At 35.5% G+C, this 22,572-nt stretch overlaps 1 protein-coding gene across 1 annotated transcript in view; it reads right to left on the bottom strand.

Annotated features, from left to right (window-relative positions):
• Nucleotides 1-22,572, bottom strand: part of DNAH8 (dynein axonemal heavy chain 8) — a 406,635-nt gene that overhangs the window by 59,886 nt on the left and 324,177 nt on the right. The window contains 9 exon segments of the mRNA XM_049765310.1: nucleotides 6,207-6,308; nucleotides 8,142-8,258; nucleotides 16,341-16,379; nucleotides 16,382-16,515; nucleotides 16,877-16,898; nucleotides 16,900-16,961; nucleotides 16,964-17,017; nucleotides 21,476-21,536; nucleotides 21,538-21,551. Of these exon segments, the coding sequence (XP_049621267.1) occupies nucleotides 6,207-6,308; nucleotides 8,142-8,258; nucleotides 16,341-16,379; nucleotides 16,382-16,515; nucleotides 16,877-16,898; nucleotides 16,900-16,961; nucleotides 16,964-17,017; nucleotides 21,476-21,536; nucleotides 21,538-21,551 (605 nt within the window).

Genomic DNA, 22,572 nt, shown 5'->3' with positions numbered 1-22,572 from the left:
TACTATATAGATTCAATGCAACCCCTACTGAAATTAAGGCAACACTCTTCAGGGACTTAGAATAAACAATTATAAAATCCATGTGGAACCATAAAAGACATAGAATAGTCAAATCCATAATAAAACAAGAAAACAAAAAATCGGGAGGTATTTCCTTACCTAATTTGAAGCTGTACTCCAAAGCAATAATCATCAAAACAACATGGTTTTGGAACAAAGACATACTTTGAGACCAATGGATCAGAATAAATATCCAGTGACAACCCCCAAGCATATGGTCAATTAATCTTTGACAAGGGAGCAAATAATTTGAAATGGAATAAAAATAGTCTCTTCAAAAATGATTTAGAACAATTGAATAACCATGTGTAAGAAATTAAATTGATTCACATCTCACACCTTACAAAAATTTAATTCAAAGTGTATTAAAGATCTTGAGATTAGTTCTGAATCCATAAAGTTCATTGAGGAAAATATAGGAGAAAACTCTAAGACTTAGACATCAAGGAAGTCTTCAATGGTAGAATACTGAAGGCAAAAGCTATAGCAACAAAATTGTAAAAATGGGACTACAGCAAACTAAAACATTTAAGTATGGCAAAAGAAATACAAATTAATATTAGAAGACAGCTTACTGAATGGGAGAAAATTTTTGCACTCAACACATTAGGTAAAGGTATTCACACAAAATATTCACACAAGTTAACTTCACAAAATCTATAAATCCCATCAAAAAATGAGGAGAGGAAATAAACAAACACTTCTCTGAGGAAGGCCAACAGATAGTCAACAGACACATGGAAAAATGCTTATCATCACTTATTATTATGGAAATACAAATCAAGATAGTTTTTTAGGTAACTAACCCTGACAGAAAAACATTCTTCCAAAAGAACGTATGCACACCGCTATTCATTGTAGCACTCTGTACAATAGCCAAGACTTGGAATCAACCTAGATGTCCAACAACAGATGAGTGGATCATGAAAATGTGGTACATATCACAATGGAATACTACATATCTGTAAGGAATGAAACAATCATGCAATTTTCAGGTATATGGATGGAACTGGAAAATATTATGTTAAATTAAGTAAGTCAGAAGAAGAAAGGTAAATACTGAATGATATCACTTATATGTGGTATTTGAATAACTGCATGAATAAATACAGTCTAAATGGCTATTGCCTCAAACACCCTTGGCAGCAAAGTATAGCAAGGAGAAGGAAAGAAACTGATTGGAAGAGGAGAAACACAGATATAAAAAGGATGGGGCAAAAGGCCAAGCGATTTCAGGTGCATTGGTAGTGTTAAAAAAAGGACAGAATGAAATATGCAAGCAAAAGGCAACAACAATAAAAATCAAGAGATTCAAGCTGGGAGGTTGGAGAGTGGTATGGGATGCACTTGGGTAACATTTGTGGAGGGAGGGGGACACTGGTTGTGGGACTGGCCCTGATTCATTGTATGTCTGAAACCCAACTATGAAGAACTTTGTAAATCACAATGGTTTCAATAAAATTAAAATTAAAAAAGAATTTATGAGCTGAATAAAATGACATCTCACATACTTAGAGAAAGTATTTGTCCACCATTCATCTGATAAAAGATTAATATCCAAGATTTATAAAGCACTTGTAGAACTTACAAGGAAAAAAACTACCAACCCCATATAAAAAATGAGAGTAATCTATAAACTAAACTTCCTCAAAGAAGATATACAGATACCCAAAATGTATAATATAATGCTCTGCATAACTTATCACCAGAGAAATATAAATAAAAACAAAAATGAGCTATTACCTCACAATAGTGAAACTGGCACTCATCAAAAACAGCAAATACTTCCAGTGTTATATGGACGTGAGGAAAAGAAATTCTCATTCACTTTAGGTGAAAATGTTGATCGGTTCAGTATTTTTGGAAAATAATATGAAAACATATCAAAAAACTAGTTATTGAATTTCCATATGACCCAGAAATTCCATTTCTTGGCATCTATTCTATGATTCCAAAGCTATTCAAGAAAAATTTATGTTCCTATTTTTGTTGAAGCACTATTTAAAATAACCCAAATCTAAAACAACCAAAGTGTCCAGGAACAGATAAGTGGGTAAAGAAACTTGGTACATATATAATAGTAAAATACCACTCATATACAATAGAAGATAAAGTAATATACTTTTCTACTAGGTGGATGAATCTGGAGAGTAATTTGCTAAGTGAAATTTGACAGAAAGGGAGGAACAGAGTCTGAATAATCTCTTTTATATGCAAGGTATAAAGAAATATATTAGGGGTATAAGGAATGTCCAGAAACAACAGGAACTGAGAAGCTTCAGTAGAAATTTACCATGGAGTATGTGGGGGTGGGGGTGAGGGAGAAGTGTGATAAGCAGAAATGAAGAAAGGGACACTAGGACACTGTGGAGAGAAGTAGACACTTTGATGGAGGATACTGTATTGGAATATTTTATACATGAAACTCTTCCATTATTGGTTTTGTAAATCTAAAAGAACAATTCAAGATAAATAAAGGCAAGAATAAACACATTAAGCAAGTTATAAATTAGAAAATAAAATACCCCAAAGCATGAAAAAATTATTCTGGAGCTTACTGCATTTGCATTTAGAGAAATACAAATTAAACCAAACAAATAACACCAGAATGACCAACATTAAAGAAAATAATATAGATTAGTGATAGTGAATGTGTGCAAGAACAGGTGGCACATACTCCCGTAAGATGCATTAAAAAATCACTTTGGAAACTAGACCAACGTGACAGACTAAAATGAAAAAAAAAAAAAGATTCTGTAACCTTACACTTCTATTCTTAACAGAAAGACTAGAAACCATATACAGGATTGTTTGTCCATCAGTATTATTTATCATATTTACAAATATCAATAATTTAAACCAATTTTAATATAATACAAGGGAATTTAGGAAATTAGGAAAAAGAGTCACTACTGTTCCACACTGCATCCAGAATGAGTTCTCAGTATTTAATATACAGAGAAAATGTCGCAGACACAAAAGAAACTCACTTTATGATACCTTTTATATGCATGTCAAGGCAATTATTACTTGTCTTATTAAAGACTACAAATGTAGATGGTAGATGTATATAGAGAAATAAATGGCTTCTTTAAAAGTCAGAACTATTTTTCATTTTGTGATATAGTTCATTCATATTTTAATAAATTTTTTAAAATTTTACTAAGTGATGCATATTTTTATCTTTCCTCACCTTCCCTGACCTCTTTCATTTAAACTTTCTCACTTATTCTTCAACACATCAAAATAAGCTATCAGGACCTTGTAACCAGTGAGCTAGGTCTATGGATGGGAGCACATTCTTCATTCTGGGACCTAGTTTCCTTCTCAGCATCACCCTGGTCTTCTTGGAACTTCTAAGAACATCCCAAAGCACTACACTAGGAACAATCACTGAGAAATGTAGTCTGTGGTCCCTCAAATAGGAACTTGTCCTTAGCTATTTTTCCTTTTATTTCCCATTCATTTCTTCTAGATGACAATCACTTTTAAGATGCAATCACACTTAAGATAACTTAAAATATAATCTTTATGTTGATGAATTCCAACTCTTTCTCTAATTCAGAGCTATTCTCTGAGCTTCATACTTATATATTTATATATGGAACTTCTTTTTGTCATTCATTCATTTATACTAAGTCAACAAATATTTTTTGAGAACTTATGTCAGAGGCTCTTTCCCAATTGTTGATCACATTTTAGTGTTGCCACTAAAGTCCCTGACTTTAGAGCTTCAGTTTTAGACAACTCTATTTGGACATTGAATAAGCATCTCTAAAGTTGCATATTCTAAGTAGAACCCTGAATTTCCATCCCCAGTGAATAAAAAATGCCTTCCTTCTTCAATGCTTTCTATTCTTTATAAATAGTCCCATTTTCTCTCCACTTGGTAGGTAAGAAACTATGCATAGTCCTTGTCTGCTCCTCCTTACTCCACCAGTTTTCTGTCTTCCTGTTTTGAGATTATACCCTTAATCTAACCATTATTTTCAGCCTCCAGTCTAAAACTCAATTTTAGGCACTTTAATAATTATTTTACACAAAGTAAACTTATCAAGGCATCATTTTTCTCCTTTGAATCTCAGCTACAGAGGTGAGTTTATCATACTCCTTTATTATTCTCCTACATCTAAGAGATCTATTGTCTTTTCTTTTCTTTTTTTCTATTCATTCCTGGTATCCACTCCAAATCTCCTTTCCTCTGAGGGCACCTATTAAAATGTACTTGAGATGTATCCTAAAGAATTATATACATGCAATATTCATGAAATATAAACATACATGTATTTATAGTTCTAAAATTATTTTTAAAGCTTTACACACATCACATTTTTAAGACCCAGATATAAGGTCATGAGGATGGTGTCTTCCAAGAAAAGCATCTACTATTAACCCCATGACTGACCTTCAACTTTCCTGAAAACATTTTTTCAGGAACAATATATTTTTGTAGATGGCATACAGGGATCTATCTGAGAATTTGAGACATAGTCTCATGAGAGGGACAGTTTCAAAAGGTAGTTATATCACATATCAGATCTATATGACTCCAGAACAACCCTAGAAGGATACCTAGAAGGATCTCTCTCACACTCACTACTTCTTAGGATTTCTAAAATAGGCATTTTTCTGGGTGCTGTTTTTTCACAATGAAGCCCTCCTCATGACTCAGGTCCTCACTGTCCCAGCTGTCTGGAGTTCTGGCTAGAGAGGGTTCACAGCACTATTATTTTCCAGAAATTTCCCAGGCAAAAAGAAGCTGCTGCATTGAAGTTCATGTCTAGAAGGAGAGATCCCAAAGCAAATCTGTATCTCAGAATATGTTTTTGGAGAGTTTGCCTCTCCATGATACCGCATTCAACTCCATACACAATACTGCCATCAATGTGTTTCAGACATACTCTTTTTTTGAATATTGCCTAGAAGTATTCTGGGATATAACTACCCTGGATATTTCATTTCTATAAGTTTCTCTCAGTTGCTTTCCAGGAGGTCTAAACTAAAAACTTAATTCAAAATTTAACCTCTAGCAACTGGATTTTGCCTCCACACCATTATGTTGCTACTTTGCTATCAGCTGCCTTTTCCCACATTAAATTTCAAGAAAAAAAATTTAAAAAATTGAGTAAAAAAATGTCTGTTTTCTGACCAACCCCCATTATCAAAATATATCCAATGCTTGTGCTTTGTAGTTGAGAGTTTACATTTGTTGAGGGAGATAACTGAAGTTACCATTATAGATCTTCATAAATGGAGATTTAATAACCATGAAATGTATTCATAAATCTAATTTTTCCTCTTTAGGTAATATATATTTCTTTGAATGTGTAATGTTTTTTAAAAAAGTGTTTGAGATGTTTTAAAAGGCTATTCATCCTGATATGAAAGCCATAAGGGTACAGGAAATGTTACCAATATGATATATATGTATTTTTTCTGGACAAGGAGGGAAAATTTGATTACTTTTCAGTTGTATGTCCTAATAGAAGAAGTGGAAAAGCTCAAATAATACTTATTCCAATTGCTTGAGGAATGTGAAATCACTCTGAGCCTTAACTCCAGAATAGGAGGCAGAGAAACTGTGTGGCAGTAAGTATGGCGCCAGGTATTGGAGAGCAGGGAGAAAGGGTAGTACAGAGAAGGGGTAGTACAGGTGCTGCACATTTGTTCAAAATATTCACAGACCACTAATATCTGACTGCTGTTCTGCTGTGCTCGAAACCACAAGAAAATGGCTAGGCAGGTTTTCTTTGATTTTTTTGTTTCGTTGTTTTATTCACATCAACAGCTCTACTTAATATTCTTCCTCCACACCTCAAATTTGACTTGCCTATTATAACCATAAAATGTTCTTGTTTAAAAGGAAAATAACAGCTAGATAATTCAAAAGGGTAGAGCACATCTCTTGCAGGTGAGAGGCCCCATGTTCAAGTTTAATCCAAACACTACATGATCCTTGCTTAGCTCTGCTGGCTATGGCCCTGGTGGCCCCAAGACCCCAATAGTACCACATAACTAGGTTGAATAAACTGCCTTTCCATGTATTACTAGGTGAGGTCCCTGATTTGATGAAGGAAACTCCTCCTAGGGAAAAAAAAGGTAAATACACTAAAATATGTCTCTATTTCTTTTCTACATGAACTTACTCGAGCAAAGCAGTTAAGCAGACGTTTGTCAAAGTCATCTGTCACTCGGCCTCCATATTGTACTTCTCCGATCATGTACCGAACTGTATTCCACGATACACCCTTTATTTAAAATGAAACTGGATTACTCATGGCCAATTCAAACAAAGAATTCTAAACCATTCAGGTATCTCACTAAAGACAAAATCTGGAAATGGAAGCAGGAGCTTGACTGCATTTAAAATTATTCATTAGCTTACATTAATAACTCTTTCTATTAAATGACTGGAATTGCAATGGTTTATTCACCAAAGAAAAATCTACAGTACTAAACACCAGCGAATATATTGCTCATTGATCATTTTAAATAGGGGGAAAAGACTATTTTTCACCCTGTGGATATAATCACCTATAATACTCATTATAGCTATGTCAAACTGTTAGAAAAGAAAAAAGTCATGGTTAGCAAAGAAAGGGGAAAAATCAAGTAATCATGTTTTAATATGCTTTCTCAGTAATACATTTTCTGGATTAGTATGAAAACCATAAGATTATTCATTTGCAATCATTTCCTGTAATGCAGTACTTTGCTGTCTCATTTTGGAAGCTATAACTTTATCAAAATATTAACTTCCATAGCAATCTTATACTAGCTATATACTTCAGATATTGATGTTTTTATTTGAAATATTCAATACATTTTAGGTAGGATAAATAAGGATGCTTGACATTTAGTTTTCATCTTTGTTACCTTTCTAAGAAACTATTACCAGGTCACTGTTATTTACATATACAAAATTTACATTTAAATGCATGTGGCTTGGTTCTAGATTTCATGTGTTCTCAGTCTAAACTTCATCCTAATTCACTTATATGAATACTTAGTGTCTACAATTATCTTCAAGATCTATACCGTGAAAGAAGAGAAAGCAAAACAGTTGATCCCATCCTATATTCCATATGCCTGTTTTCACATATGTTAACTCATTTATTCCTCCCAGAAACTATGGCGATTAAAGACAAAACAGGCTCAGAGAGGTTCATTAACTTGCTCAAGATTATAATAAAAATAGAGTTCCAATCATTTATATGTATTAAAAGTCACATTCTAGCATTGCAATTTAACTCTGTGACCTTGAGGAAAGCTTTTATTCTCTCACCTATGACCTCATTAGCACAAAGGTACCTGCCTCAGAGAACTGTGAAAAATAAATGAGATCCTGCTTATGAAAGGGGTCTGCAATTTTGGGGAGTGCTATATATACAGAGATAAGTGGCCATTACTAGGCATCATTGCTACTTATAAGCATAAGCTTCAATGTTATGATCATGCGATTTAGGTGCAAAACCCCCTTAGGTTGAGATAAAATACTTTCTCTTTGGAGGAAGGCTGAATGAAGTGAAGGAAGAAAAGCTTGGCATCAGGTTCATATATTCTCTCTCTTTTGCTCTCTTTCTCTTTAATTATTATTATTTTTTTATTGGGGGAGGGTTAGATCACACTCAGCAGTGCTCAGAGAACCATATTTGGTGCTAAGAACCAAACAGGCTATCTACATGCAAGGCAAGTGTCTTAAACACCTTCAATATTCTCTAGCCATCAGAAGCATATTCTCTTGAAGTGTACTGTGGCACTCGGGTGAGATCAGAGGAAGTTATGGAGCTTTTCTATACATTAAGTTTCTTCCTTAGTGGTTCACCTCTGATGTGTAAATGTGAGGGAGAGAAGGGGACTACTTAAGAGACAGCAGGATAAGAAAACAGGCCAATGACCTCCTATAGTAGAGTTGTATGTAGAAATAACTGGGACAGGAAGCAGTAGACGGAGAGGACCAGACTTCTGTTGGGCAGGTGGGGTAGCTCAGCAGGCTCCTGGGAAAAAATTCAAACTAAAAATAACCACTGAACCTTGACTTAAGTGCAGCAACAGGAGAAAAGAGAAAAAAATTTACTCACTTTTTTGATATCACATTCATCAAGGTGGTTCTGAATAAACTGAACACTGGCTGTAAAGTCAGCAGAATTGAATTCATAGGGAATATTCCATCCTAAGGGACCAAATTTGCGTCGCTCCTTAAAAACATGCAAAAATATGCATTGATATTTTTAATTGTATGCAGCTGATTCTTCTTACTATCATAATTAAATCACAAAGTACATTAAAATTGAGGATGATTTAAAAATAAATGCCATTCCTATTGAAGAATAATATATAATTATGAGTATATTAAACACTAGAAATACTATTTTATACCTCCAATAGCCAGATCATTTACAAAAACAAAACTCCAGTAATTGCCCAATTAGAATTTAGGGGTTAAAAAAACATAGGTATTCCCCCTCAAAAAATAGAGTAGGTGCTAAATAAATGCCTGCCAAATTGAATTCATCTTTTTCTATATTGGAATTTTGAAAGTTTCAAATACTAAATTAAAATAGTTCTAATCCCACAAGTTCAAATTTTTAAAAATGAAAACAATTATTACAAAATATGATGTATTTGTATTAAAACTTACATTGCTCATCTTTTTTTCTAATTTCTTTAAAGTTGCAAAATTACTCAAAATAAACTGGGCCCAGAACAATCAACATTTTTAAAATATTTTTTAATATCTTTATTTAAGCACCATGATTACAAACATATTTGTAGTTGGGTTTTAGTTATAAAAAGAACACCACTATCACTAAAGCAACATTCCCGCAACAAAACCTGAGTTGATGTTCTAGAACTACTATAAAGGTATTTTATGCATTAGAATTGCCATTGCCAGGCTCTGCTCAACCAGGAGAATCACACAGATGAGCACATATGTCAGAGTTCTACACCTAGCATATGTCGTCTCTATGGAAGACCCAGTGGTTTCTTCAGGTTAGCTTTTAGGTCTGTGGTCCTGATACTTGAGATAAGAACCCATATGAAAAACAGAACCCATAATTTCATAACTATCTCTAAATATATGATAATTTTTTCTTCTCCCTTCTCCAACTCAACAACTCAACACACAATTGCACACACACACACACACAAACTTTATTTTTTTTTTTTTTACAAACTATTCTCTCATCCTTATTCCTGAATTTGTTTCTTCCTTGCAGGACAATGACCCTCTGTTCCATTTAAAGGAGTCTAAGTGTATTCTAGAAAAGACAGCTGTGTCAGAGAATAAATTTATGATAGTGAGGAAGGCTTTTAATTACTGATTTCAGAATATGCATTCAAAATATTTTGCAGACACTGAAGATGTAGTTTAGTGGAAGAACATAGGCTTTGCATGTATGAAAACTTTGTTTCAATCCCCAGCACCCCTCCATGTCAACTAACTTAAGTCTAGCCATTCTGACTTCAGAATATAGACTCTGAAGTCAGGGAAAACAAATGTTGACTGGTAACACTACAGGCTCACACTTGGACGGGTTTAACACAAATTGCATTATCAACTGCCAATATGTCAAAACATAAACTAAGACCATTACTTCTAGACCCGCACTTCCTAGGGTTAAGCTATCAGTCACAGTGTGTTTGTGTGCTGAGACTCTCACCCCCATTTCTTAGTTAATTCCAAAACAAATTCAAGAAGAGTCCACTAGAATCTTCCTCCCATCTCTGAATGAAGATTAACAATTACTACCCATTGTTAATCTAGTCAGAGCTTAAACTGTGAACTTGGTAGCTGGGAACTCTATATTTCATTTTGAAGACAGGAAGGAGCCTTAACAAGAAGAGAGAGGGGTCAATGTCTGAGGTAAACGAAATGAATCCTTGGCTATTTGTTTTGTTTTGGTTGGACTATACCCAGTGGTTCTCAGGGGTTACTCCTTGCTCTGCTTTCAGGAATCACTCCTGGAAGTACTCATGGGATGATGTGGGATGTTAGGATTTGAACTTGGGTCAGCTCCATGCAAGGCAATCACCATACCCACTGTACTATCACTCTGACCCAGACCTTTGGCTCTTCAATGTGTGTCCTGCTCTTGATGACTTCCTTCATGGTCTCGGCATTCATGGACCTTGAGAAACTTTTCTGTTTGTTTCATGGTATATTAGTTGATCCTGTGACCAGATTTTGAGCCCTGGTAGTGGTAACTATATCTCCAATTTACTCCTTTTGCATCTATCTACACCTTGGTAAAAGGACTGTAGATATCGAATAAATATTAGTGTATTATTGACAGAATAAAAGGCATGCTCCCTCTCAATTTTCTGGAAGTACATTACAAGCCTGACACAGGGTTTTGGGTTCTTTCTGCGGATCCAGAAACACATCAGAGATTTTTCACAAGGTGTTTCCAAGAGCAAAGGTAAGTTTCAAGAATCTTTATCCAGCCATTAACTCAGAGGCATTCAGAACTACAATTTCTTTCATCTTGAGGACACAAAAGGGAGAATGTCAACTGGTTGTGTTGGTGAAATGCAAGCTTGTTTCTGTTTTCTCGAAAAGAAATTCAGATCGCAAACAGTTTCACCTCTGTTTGACGTAATTTCTAAAATTTACCATTCAATTAGAAAAGTGAATGAAGAATAATGCTTCCTTTCCAATTACCTGAACTGCTGAAATTGGCTCTATGGAAACACTCCCATTTGTATGCACAGAGCAATTGCAATTTAGTTGCTCCTTAAAATGTGATCTTCCATAACTGGCCCAGCACAGAGATTTTCTTGGTTTGATATTGCTTGCTATCAATTTTCATTTAAAAATTCTTTTTTAGGTTAGTTCACTGAAGTCAGAGACTTGTACATCTTGGGGAGAAAATACAATACTTATTGATTGTCTTCCTCCCCTTCCTCAAATGTGGCAATTTCACTTTCTTGCTATTTTGTACTCATTGTGATGAGAGAGAAAGAAAAGAATGAAAAATAAATCCCCTGAATCATCACCTAGGAAAAGTATCAACAAATATTAAAACTGTTGTGACCTAATAACTCCTAAGCTCAAAATGATTTTTTTAGGTTTTGCTAGACTTACTTGAAATATCAAATCTCTTCTGTCACATTAGAATTTTGAATCTAAGGGAGGAGCCCTATGTGATACAATGGAAAAAATATTAAATTCAATGTATTTTCAAGAAGTCTTCATTTACTTGAGAAAATAAAACTCAGAAACAAGAAAAGGACAATATGATTCTGGGTATAATTAAATGTCAAGATGTAATTGATGATAAGTGTAAGAAGACAATCAATCAAAGAATTCTGGGAAAAAAACAAAATTCAAGCTGGTCCTTGAAAAGAAAGGAGAAAAGATGTCCAGGCTTGGCAAAGGCTAGAAGCAAAGGCCGGAACACAAAGCTTCCAAAGAAAGTTGCAGGTAGAGGAGATGAACAGAGGTAAGGATAAAGAGATAACCCCTATTTTAACAGATAATAGTGATCTTCTCTTATTACACTAGAGAGTAATGTATTTTTTTTGGAGAATAATATACTCCTTGTAAGGCTTGAACTATACAGTTCCTTCCTTTATTCCAATGAATACTAACCATAGGACCATAAGGAAATATAAAAAACTTGGAATCCACCCTAGAACACTGAAGAAAAGAATCAAATAATCAAATAATCATTTTAGCGATGTCAAAGCTATTTCTTATTTTATGTTATAATTTATCTCAACCCAGTGATCCCACCTCCACAGCCTAATTTCAAATCATATTACTTACATCTTCAAAATAAGTCTCCCTGGGAGCATCACACCCTATTTATTTCATGACGGAAGTTAATATAACATTTAAAATATGCAAGTTTATATTAGACAATAGAAAGAAAAATTAATAGGTAAAGATGATGAACAGAAATGTACATATTTACTGAGAAATACTAAATAAATTCTAAACACTAAATAAATACTAAATAAAGCAGAACAAAAACATTTTTGTTGTATTATTTAATGATTCTGAAGACATCTTATACTTTAACATTATGCCTCCTCATAAAAAACCTTATATGCATTATTTTATCTGAAGGAAGTATTTATTTTTCAAGGTTCAAACTTGAGAAGAAAAACAAAATATAAACAAAAGAACCACGTTTGAATAAATAAATACCTGGGTTCTCTTGACATTTTAGTTTAATATTTCAGTTACTTTTAAGAGCCATAATAAAATTTGCAAATTTGCATCTTCAGGTCCTCAAAAACCTCACAATGTATGAACTGTTAGAGTGTCTCTGTGTGAGCAAGGCACGGTGATTAGGGAGAACATTCCAAACCATGCAAAAGGTATAAAAATGACTGAAAGGCTCTTTATTTTGAACTCTTGCTGCACATTGGAATTACTTGGAAAGCTTTTTAAAAGACCAAACACATACACATCTACACATTTGCTTATTCACAACTCGCTGCCTCCTTTCCAGGAATTCTGGGGTTCTGACAATAACTGAGCACCACACGAACATTGCTTAAGACCATGTTCACTGTATCCCCATCTGCTGTTCAAAGGAAAATTTCCACTGATCTCCATAAAAAAGAAAAATAATGCTCTTAAAATATTTATCAAGAAGTAGTAGGAAGAAACTATACAAGTACTCATACCTGGTGATGCTCAGTGGTTACTTCCTGTTCTGTGCCCAGGAATTACTCTTGACAGTGTTTGGGAGACCATCTGGAGTGTCAAATATCTAATCTGGTCAGAGCATGCAAGGCAAGCACCCTACTGACTATACTATTGCTCTGGCCCAAAAGACCAAAGAGTTTGAAGGAAGATAAACTCTATCTAAATTTAAATTCCAGTATGTTGGCCTGAGTTTGATTTGAAACCAGAATAATTTTGAATCAGACTCAGGTTGCTTTGGAAAAAGAATCAAGAGATAATATCAAAGACAGAAGAGAGTTCTCTTCATGAGTCACTTTTCATACAAGACTGAAATGTTTCCAGGAAACAGTGACCAAATAGAACTCAGAAGGCATGCACAAGGATGTTGGGAGTGAGAGGCTCTCCCGGAATGGGCAGGAGAGCCAAAAAGTATTCATAGCTTCAGCCACTTCTTGCTGAGCCTAATTGGCAAATTTCAGAGGAGCAGGAGGCAAGTGAAAGTAAACGAAGGATGGGAGCCCTATGCAGAGTTGCCTTTCGCATCAATGCAAGTTTCCAGGGCAGCAGCTAGGACATCCTCTTACTGGTAAGCCTAATTCTACTTAAACCAAGAGACCAACCACATCCTGCTTGGGAGAGGATCTGACCCCAAGCAATCTATATCTCCCCTTTTTTACTGAAGAACTTATGTACTTTGCAGTCTGAATAAGTAGTGCAAGGTACCTTTGAACAGGGAGAGGCAAAGGCATAAGGCCAAACCATGATTCAGTAAGAGATATTATACTGTCTGGTTACCACTAACTTCTGCCTTCTAACATGTGAATTCTATCAAGTTCCAAAGCTCCTGAGGAAGTGACATGAGTCAATTTCCTGTTCTCTTGTTCAATCTCTGCAAGGATAAATAAATTAAATGTCCTGCTTACATCAAGTTAGTGACCGTTGTTTTTGTTTTGTTTTGTTTTGTTTTTGTTTGTATTTTTAGGACTCCATGAGCAGAGTGTTTAGTTACCATATTAAATGCAAGAAAGATAGAGGAGAAAGTTAACTCATAATCTGATCAATACAGAAATACCCTAGCTACAGACATTGTAGCTCAAATCTTAAAGTGCACGTGAAGAACTGGGTCTTTCTGCAATGCAGATAAGAAGGTCTTAAATTAGCAGGGTGGGACCTGAAGTTCATTTCTTTAAAGCTCCAAGGGCTACTACTAGCCCAGGGCTACAAGTTCTAACAGAATCTAGACTTTTCGATCAAACTGGGTCTATCCAAAGTAAGAGGGAAAAAAATGAACCACTATTATGATAAATATTTCTGAAATTAATGAAAATAAAAAGAATAGAAGACAACTTGATGCACATATGAGAAAACAGCCTCTAAGATAATGATCTCACTTAATCAAGCTCACATAGATAGTTGATTTTATCACAAGTACTTAAATCTAAGTCTCCTAATTCTCCATGAGGTACTTTTTTGTTTGTTTCAGTACACTGAGACTGGATTCTAAAGTTCGACAAACTTCTACTCCCTCAGATAATAGCTTCATAGACCTAGCAATTGAGTTTAGTTTGTTTTGCTTCTTTGTTTTATATTTGTTTGTTTTTATATGTATTTTAGTACATATAAATTGCATGTTAAGATGACACTTCAGTCATATCACTGAACCCTGATCCTATTATCCACCCTCCCTTTTTTTTTGTATTTAGAAAATGGCCATTTAAAACACAGACTGCTGCACTGACATATGGAAACTACCCCAAATCATCTTCCCATAATAAGCATCCTGGAAGAGTTGAATCATCACTACTGGGAACAGAATCATAAAATACATTGTTTGTGCACTGAGAATTAAATAACACTTTAAAGCAGTGTTTGTATTCAGGTGTGATAAGGTCTAGCAAAGAGAACAATTCCAGATTAAAAAAAATAGCTTTCTGTGGCTTGAAAGCTGTAGTTCACAATCCAAAGGCCACAATGGAACTTAATAAAAATAACCACCTCCAAAAGCTTTTAAACTGATTTTTAACTACCTCAGAGTTGGGGAGGTGAGAGTAGCAGATGGACACCAGGCTATCCTCACCATTTAGCCCTCTCTGATGAGCAGCACAAAACTTGGTAAAATGCTCAAAGGAAGTGGAGATAAAACACCCTCAGTATTTTCTAGAGCAAGAATAAAATTCCTTTCCACCTTTGGGTAGGGAGGCTTTGATGAAGCTCTGTCCATAAAGCTCTGACAAAAGGGAGATGACTCATTTAGCTTCATTCTAGCCCTGGGGTAGGAAGAAATGAAAAAATATTTAAGGAACCACTCTATCTCTGTGAGATCAAAAAGGGAGCAGTGCATAGCAAATTAAATAGCTTTTAAATGTACAACAAAATACAAAAATCAAATACAGACCCAAAGAGAAACAACATAAAAACCCGCTGCAGTTAAGTTTCTGGATGAAAATAAAATGATTAAATGAGTAATTAATTAGATGTTAAAGGCAAAGAGCAAACATTTAAGCAAGACAGGATCCACTAGTTGCATTCCCTCCCAATCCCTCCTCTGCTTTCCTCTGTGGTGGTGGTGGGGGGTCAAAACCTGACAAGAGAGGAAGCAACCTGGGCTGAGTTTCAGATCTGTGTTTAGGGAGTGAAATACACTTCTCTGCATCTTCATTTAACCATTAAAAATGTTTTTGTGGGTCCGGAGAGATAGCAGAGCGGTGTTTGCCTTGCAAGCAGCCGATTCAGGACCAAAGGTGGTTGGTTTGAATCCCGGTGTCCCATATGGTCCCCCGTGCCTGCCAGGAGCTATTTCTGAGCAGACAGCCAGGAGTAACCCCTGAGCAACTCTGGGTGTGGCCCAAAAAAACAACAACAAAAAAATGTTTTTGTGTGGAAAAGTTTGGGTCACACTTGACAGTACTCAGAGCTCCTTCTGGTGTGCTTGGAGTAACATCTGCAATGCTACAGATTGAACCTGGGTCAGCTATATGCAAGTAAGTGATTTAACCCCCTGTACTCTCTCTGGTCCCTCCAGTTTCTCCTTTTAAAAAATGGTACCTGGATCTGAGTGGTAGCACAGTGGGATGAGATTTTGCCTTGCATGCATCCCTAGCATCCCATATGGTCCCCTGAGCTTACCAGGAGTTATTTCTGAATGAAGAGCCTAGAGTAACCCCTGAACTTTACTGGGCATGGCCCAAAAAACAAAATACTCAAAAATAAAAATGGTGTCTGACCTACCTTGAAATTCAGTAGTTAGCATTATATGAGATGGTTTACATTGGTCAAGCCTGGGTACTCACAGAAAACGTATTTATATAATATATTATTTGTTCATTCCCAGAAGTATTTATTGAGCTCTCGCGATGCCTCAATGCTTCTCTGACAGGGAGATTAAGCAGTTATAAAAGGACAGTCTTTGCCCTCTGGAATCATTCACACAGAAAGAAGGCCAGGGTGGGTGGGGGCCAGAGGCTGGAGGGCTCCTCAGGATAGAAACAAATGCAATACTGTGCCAGGTTAGCAAAGTGCAAATGAAGGGAAAAGCAAAGCTGGGCAAGGACAGTGGACCTCCTTAGGGCAGGGCTTTCCAATGAGACTGTACCCTGTAATTAGCATCTCCTAATGTGCAACAGCACTCAGAATTTACCTGCACAGTGGAGTGTAAAAATGCTACTGTGTAGAGCATAAGGGCTTCCACATGGGCAAGTATGCTGATATCCAGTAGTCTTGATTAATTCCAGCAAATGTTTCTTTCAGACCTGCGCGTTACAACACTTGAGGTGGTTCATTAGTGAATTTGATGGAAGTCTGTTGTAAAGAAAGGAAACAAGCCTTGTTTCTATAAATGATGATAAGGGATAAAATAGAAATTACAATACATCAGGCACAATGAGCTCATTACATTACCTCAAGTACGGACTGAAATTTGGCACCACGTAAACTAATTACATTGAACAGAGCTGAAGCCCCATTTTATTATCAAGTCTTATGACTTGTGTAAATAATTTACTGGCTCTTGATAAATTTTTATTAAGATGTTGGACAATTATAAAATCTTTTAGTGTACCAAAAGCTCTATTGTGTTCTCATCTGTCCCTAAAGTCAATGTTGTCACATTTACTTCTACAAACACTCAAGGAAATGACACTTGGCTCAGAAGTAACAAACCTGAAGCAATGTAATTGGGAAATCGATCATGGGGCTCAGGTCGTTACCCACACACGGAAACTATCTTCATTGGCTTCAGTGGTACTTAATGTCTCCAACATTCTTCCATGTATTCTAGGCCCAGGTGACAATCTTTGCAGTACAACACCCAGGCACACCCTGTGTTTAAAAAGTTCACAATTAATTCTTGCAACTCTTTTCTATGATTTTTAACAAAACAACTGTATGCGTGCATGGTTTTTTCCTTGCTTAGTTTAATCTGAAAACTGTTTCGAGCACATATCTTTAATAAAGTTATTAATGTGCCAATGTAAATTATTTCTTCTTCTTTTGTACAAGCCAGCTAGCTATTGGAATTAAGTGGGTTCAAAATGATGGTCTTCTGCCATCCCTGGGCTGAGAAGGGAAGAGAAAATAAAGGTCCAAGTTAAACTTCGCGTACGGTGGTGCGCCATCTACTGTGCATATAGGTATTTGGCGATTTTGTAACAAATTCTCCTGCCTGATTCTGGGCCACAGATGGAGATAAGGCCAAAAAACACTAAGATTGATTAACATTTTTGCTATTCTTAAACGATGAAATTAAATCAATGCAGCCACAAAACATTGAACACAAAAATATAGCTAAGAGGGTGGGTATCATGCTTTGTTTTCATAAGAGAAAAATACAATGCAAAGTAACTTAAGGGCTAAAGGAGATGTTTTGAGAGAGAAACAGATATCCAGTTAGTTTTTGTCCTGGTAGATCCAGTGGCTTTCTGGCTACTCATTCTACTCATTGCCATCTTCCCATTAAATATGGAGTCCTCACAAGTGGCATGTGGCTTATACTTGTTCATGATTTTCTTTTTTTCTCTCCAGACAGTTGGCATTATTATTTGTCCCAACAAACAGAACGTAAGTTAGAAATTTAATATTCAAAAAAGACTACTATGATTATTGTATTTAAATTTAAAATATTTTTTAATTCTTAACACACGAAGGAAGATATTTAAGGACCCAAGATAAGGTTGTCAAATAAAGGAAAAAAAGGGACTTATTTGAGCTGAAAAAATTGCTTTGATATAGATGAATTGAATACACTGTATGATTGAATTTAATTAAATTATAAAAGATTATAGGAATACAACACGTACATAAATTAATGGCTATATTGAAATTTGATGACCCAAACAGAGTTTTTAGCCCATTAACCCTCTCTAGTCATTAATTCTGAAAGAAAAATTGCATCCTAAGTTCTAATAGACAGTACAATATCATAAGCTGAATAATAAGAAAACAATACCTCATTTTATTTTTTATAAGTGATGTTTGTTCGTGTTATAGCTGAAACTGTCTAACTATAAAGGACTTAAAAAATTAATGTTCTGTGTATTTATTAGGTATGATGGAAAAACATTTCTTCAACAACCTCTCCTTGCAAGTTTCAATAAAGAACATTATCAATACTTAACATAATACCCTCAGATATTTTTATTTGCCTGTAAAAATCTATTCATAAAAAAATTTAAAATTTGACTTAACCACAATCAAAACTCAGTTGTTTCATTCTGTCACACGTCTTATGCACTGCCTATTAATATTAATATTATCATGAAAGTCCAAGAATGCTAGAGCTACAACCTTATGTTAGAAAGTTTGTCTGCTAACTTGTTAAAAATATTTTGTAAAAAACAAAATGAAATACATATACAAAATGGAACAAGATTTTATAAGAACGGTAGGAGGCAAAACTAACTTAAGGTTTAAATTTTACTGGTCCTGTCAAGTCTAGTAGAAGGTTTAATACACTTTCCTTATCTTGAACCCAGTATTATCGTCTTGCATCACATGAAACCTCAAGCACTGCCAGGGATAATCCCTTAGTACAAGTATTAGGATAAAGAAAGAGTCATATTCAAATAGACTTGAATATCCTGAAATAGACTTTCAGGTGTATGGTCAATTTATTCTTTGGTAAAGAACGTAAGAAAATATAAAGTGGAACAAGAAAGCCTCTTCAATAGTGGTGTTAGGGAAACTGGGTCAGCTATATGTGAGGAAAAAAATGAACTCAGTTTTCTTTTTAACACTTGCACACAAGTCAAATAGAAATGGATTAAAAATCTTGATACTGGGCCCGGAGAGATAGCACAGCGGCGTTTGCCTTGCAAGCAGCCGATCCAGGACCAAAGGTGGTTGGTTCGAATCCCGGTGTCCCATATGGTCCTCCGTGCCTGCCAGGAGCTATTTCTGAGCAGACAGCCAGGAGTAACCTCTGAGCATTGCCGGGTGTGGCCCCAAAAACCAAAAAAAAAAAAAAATCTTGATACTAAAACCAGAAGAAATAAAGTACACAGAAGAAACTATAGGCAAATTCTGCTCCTAAGAAGAAAAGCAGCTTGAGGAAGACCAAAGAACGAGCTCCTTCTTTTTTGAAACTCACTTTTATTTGCAAGAACCAGTCCACACCCTAGGAGAGAAAAGGAATAACAAGTAGGGAGTGATCCGGTAATCCTATCACCAGATCACACACACTCTAGGTTGGAGTATTAATATGATTAGAGTGGCTCCAGTAATCCAACAGACTCTGATAACCGCAGCTGAGTAGAACTTCTCCGGGGACCATAAAGAAAGGACATTGGGGTTTGGACAATTAACATTGCCCAGAGCACATAGTCACTTCTTATGACAGTTTTGCTGTATGGGTAGAGATGCCCTGTTTTATTGTTTTTTGCTTATTCGTTCATTTGTTTCTAGGCCATGGGGTATTTCCTTTCTACTTACCTTCAATGGTTTACTACAACTATGTAAAAAAGCACACACAGAAAGACAAATGAAAACAAAAATCCTGCTCACATCTACCTCCCTTTTATTTTATTTATAGCCTTCGAGTTAGGGGGTTCCTGCCTTTTCCATGAAACTGGGAACATGAATCACTTTTTGTTTTATTTCATTTTTCTATGTCTTCTACAAATTGAGAAAAGAAAAAAATATGGACAGGACCCCAGAAGGCAAGTGGTATCGAGGTGCATTGAGTGGGAAAAAAATTGTCAGAACTAAATACCCAAGCCAAAGTCAATGACAATAGTATCAAGAGTCCAAACTATAACAAGCGAAACACAAAATGGTTCTATTACACTGGGTAGCCCATGGCTAGGGGGGAGGTATTGAGATGCATGATGGGAACTCTGGGTAGTAGGGATTTCAACACTGGTGGTAGGAATAGCCATAAATTCACTGTCACTAAGTACCTTGAAATATAACTATGAAGGACTGTAATTCACAATTGGTCTCAATAAAAAAATTTTTAATAGAAAGAAACTATAGACAGAACTCTCCAAGACATTGAAGCTAAAGACATTTTTAAGGATGAAACACCACTGACCAAAGTAAAGATAAACAAATGGGACGTATAAGAAGTTTCTGTACTTCAAAGGAAAGGATGACTAGATACAAGAGACAGCCCATAGGACTGGGAGAAATTATTTACCAAATATATATGATAAGGGGATCAAGTATCAAAGATATATAAGACATTGGTAGAGCTTTACAAGAAAAAACATTCCAACCTAATCAAAAAAAAAATGGGGAGACTGATGAACAGAAACTTCCTAAAGAAAAAAAAACCAAAATGGCCCAAATATGCTCCACAATCACTAATTATCAGGGAGATGCAAATCAAAACAACAATTAGATAGCATCTTATATTACAGAGATTGGCACTACATCAAAAAGAACAAGAACAACCAGTGCTGGTGCGATACCAAATCGATGGGAATGGTAAACTGGTTCAGCACTTTGGAAACAATATGGATATTTCTCAAAAATCTCAAAGTTGAGCTTCCATTCAATACAGCAATACTGCTAATAGGAATATACTCTACTCGGCCCGCAAAACATAATACAGAAAAGGCATCTGAGTTCTGATGTTCGTCGCAGCACTGTTCACAACAGCCAGAATCTGGAAACAACTCAAATGCCTGAGAAAGATGAGCAGATAAAGAAAATGGTACATTGACACAATGAATACTCATAACATTAGGAAAATGAGCAAAAGATATTTGCTTATACATGATGAATATGGAGAACTATTTATGCTAGACTCAGAGGGTGAGGAATAGGCATAAAATGATCGCACTCATTTGTGGGATATACAAAACAAACATAGGAATGCTAAGACAATAGAGTCAAAGGCTAGAGGACTGGTCCATGTAGAAAGTTTGTGCCACAAAGTGGTGAGTACAAATAGAATAGTGAATGGACCACTATGACAATGATACGTTGGGAAGGATCACTCTGAACAAAATTAAAGAAAAAATATGCTATAGGAGGCAAGTTTGGAGTGAGGTAGAGAGGACTGGGGTTATTGGTTTAGTAAATGTGGTTTGACGAAGGTGTGGGTGTGGAATATTGTATGACTGAAAAAATTTTGTAACTGTAATTCACTTAAAAACATTTTAAAATTAAAAATATTTAATAGTCTGCAGTGGCTTATAACAGCTACACAAAATTAAAAATAATGATTAAGTGTCCCGGCAGAATGATTCCCTTATCATTTGTCTGATAATTCCTGAGGGACAGAAGAGCAAAGAATAAGACTGATGCATTAAGAAAAATGATGCTTCCTACGTACCTGCTGCATTGATACCTGAATCAGTTTCCGTGCATGCACTTCTTGCCCTTGTCCCATTGAAAATAGTTCTGCATTCTGTAACATAGGAGAAGGTTTTGCTATTACGAAACAAGAATTTTTGGAACAGAATTGGGATAAAAAAAATTATTTCTAGGTGGCCATAGTCCTGCTCCCCTCATGGCTACTAAGAAGGATCACATGTGGCTTCTGGGTCTTATTGAAAGATGCTATGGGGTAGAACCAAGGACTGGGGACCCCTTCTAGAATAAATTAGGGTAAGAGGCAACCTGGTTGGGACACTGGAAATGTTTGGAAATTTTTGAAGATAATAAGGAAAAAAAGGCTATGATAAGAATTACAAGGGAAATTAGATTTTGTTTGTTTAGGACTGTTACACCTAGCCTGGGGTTATCTATGACTCTCTCTCTATTAAAGGTGCTCCTGTTGGTGCTAAGGGAACTATGTATTGCTGGCAATGGAACCCACCCTATGCCCCACTTTCTTTTCTGTCCTCTTCCTCTCTCTTAGCTTGCCTCAATGGGCAGACATTTTTCTTTTCTCATTTCAAATATTCGATTGTCATAGTGATCATCTCTGTCCTAAATGTACTCCTATTAATGCTTGTTAATATGCACAATACCACAGTCAATTGACCTCATTTAAAAATTCAAAATGTCCAGAAAAATAATTTCCACCAAATCTCTTTGGTGACAAAAACTGACCTACAATAGACATGAGGACATTTAATATTTTACTTGCTCTTATCTTTGAAATATTAATAGTATTATCTTCACAGGTATTAAATGAAAGATATTACTTTTCCAAAAGCTAGAAATGTTGAATTCATAAAGATCTCAACATTTCCGCTTTTGGCTAAGCCAACACCCAAGAGTGTTCAATAAGCAATTATAGACATCTATTTAAAAATGTTTATAAAATGTATATATAAATCAGCATACATACATATACACATGTATATTATTTATATCTCTGCTTCTATATTGTGGTCATTTTACTGTCATTAAACATTGTGAAAACCAAGTCCCCTTAGCTAGGACCATGGTGGTCCTAAGCCCCCAGTAAAGCCACTGTAAAA

The sequence above is a fragment of the Suncus etruscus genome, chromosome 18, assembly GCF_024139225.1.
Source record: "Suncus etruscus isolate mSunEtr1 chromosome 18, mSunEtr1.pri.cur, whole genome shotgun sequence".
Classification (NCBI taxonomy): domain Eukaryota; kingdom Metazoa; phylum Chordata; class Mammalia; order Eulipotyphla; family Soricidae; genus Suncus; species Suncus etruscus.
The sequence above is the reverse complement of the archived record's forward strand: the minus strand, read 5'-3'. Positions and strand labels throughout refer to the sequence as shown.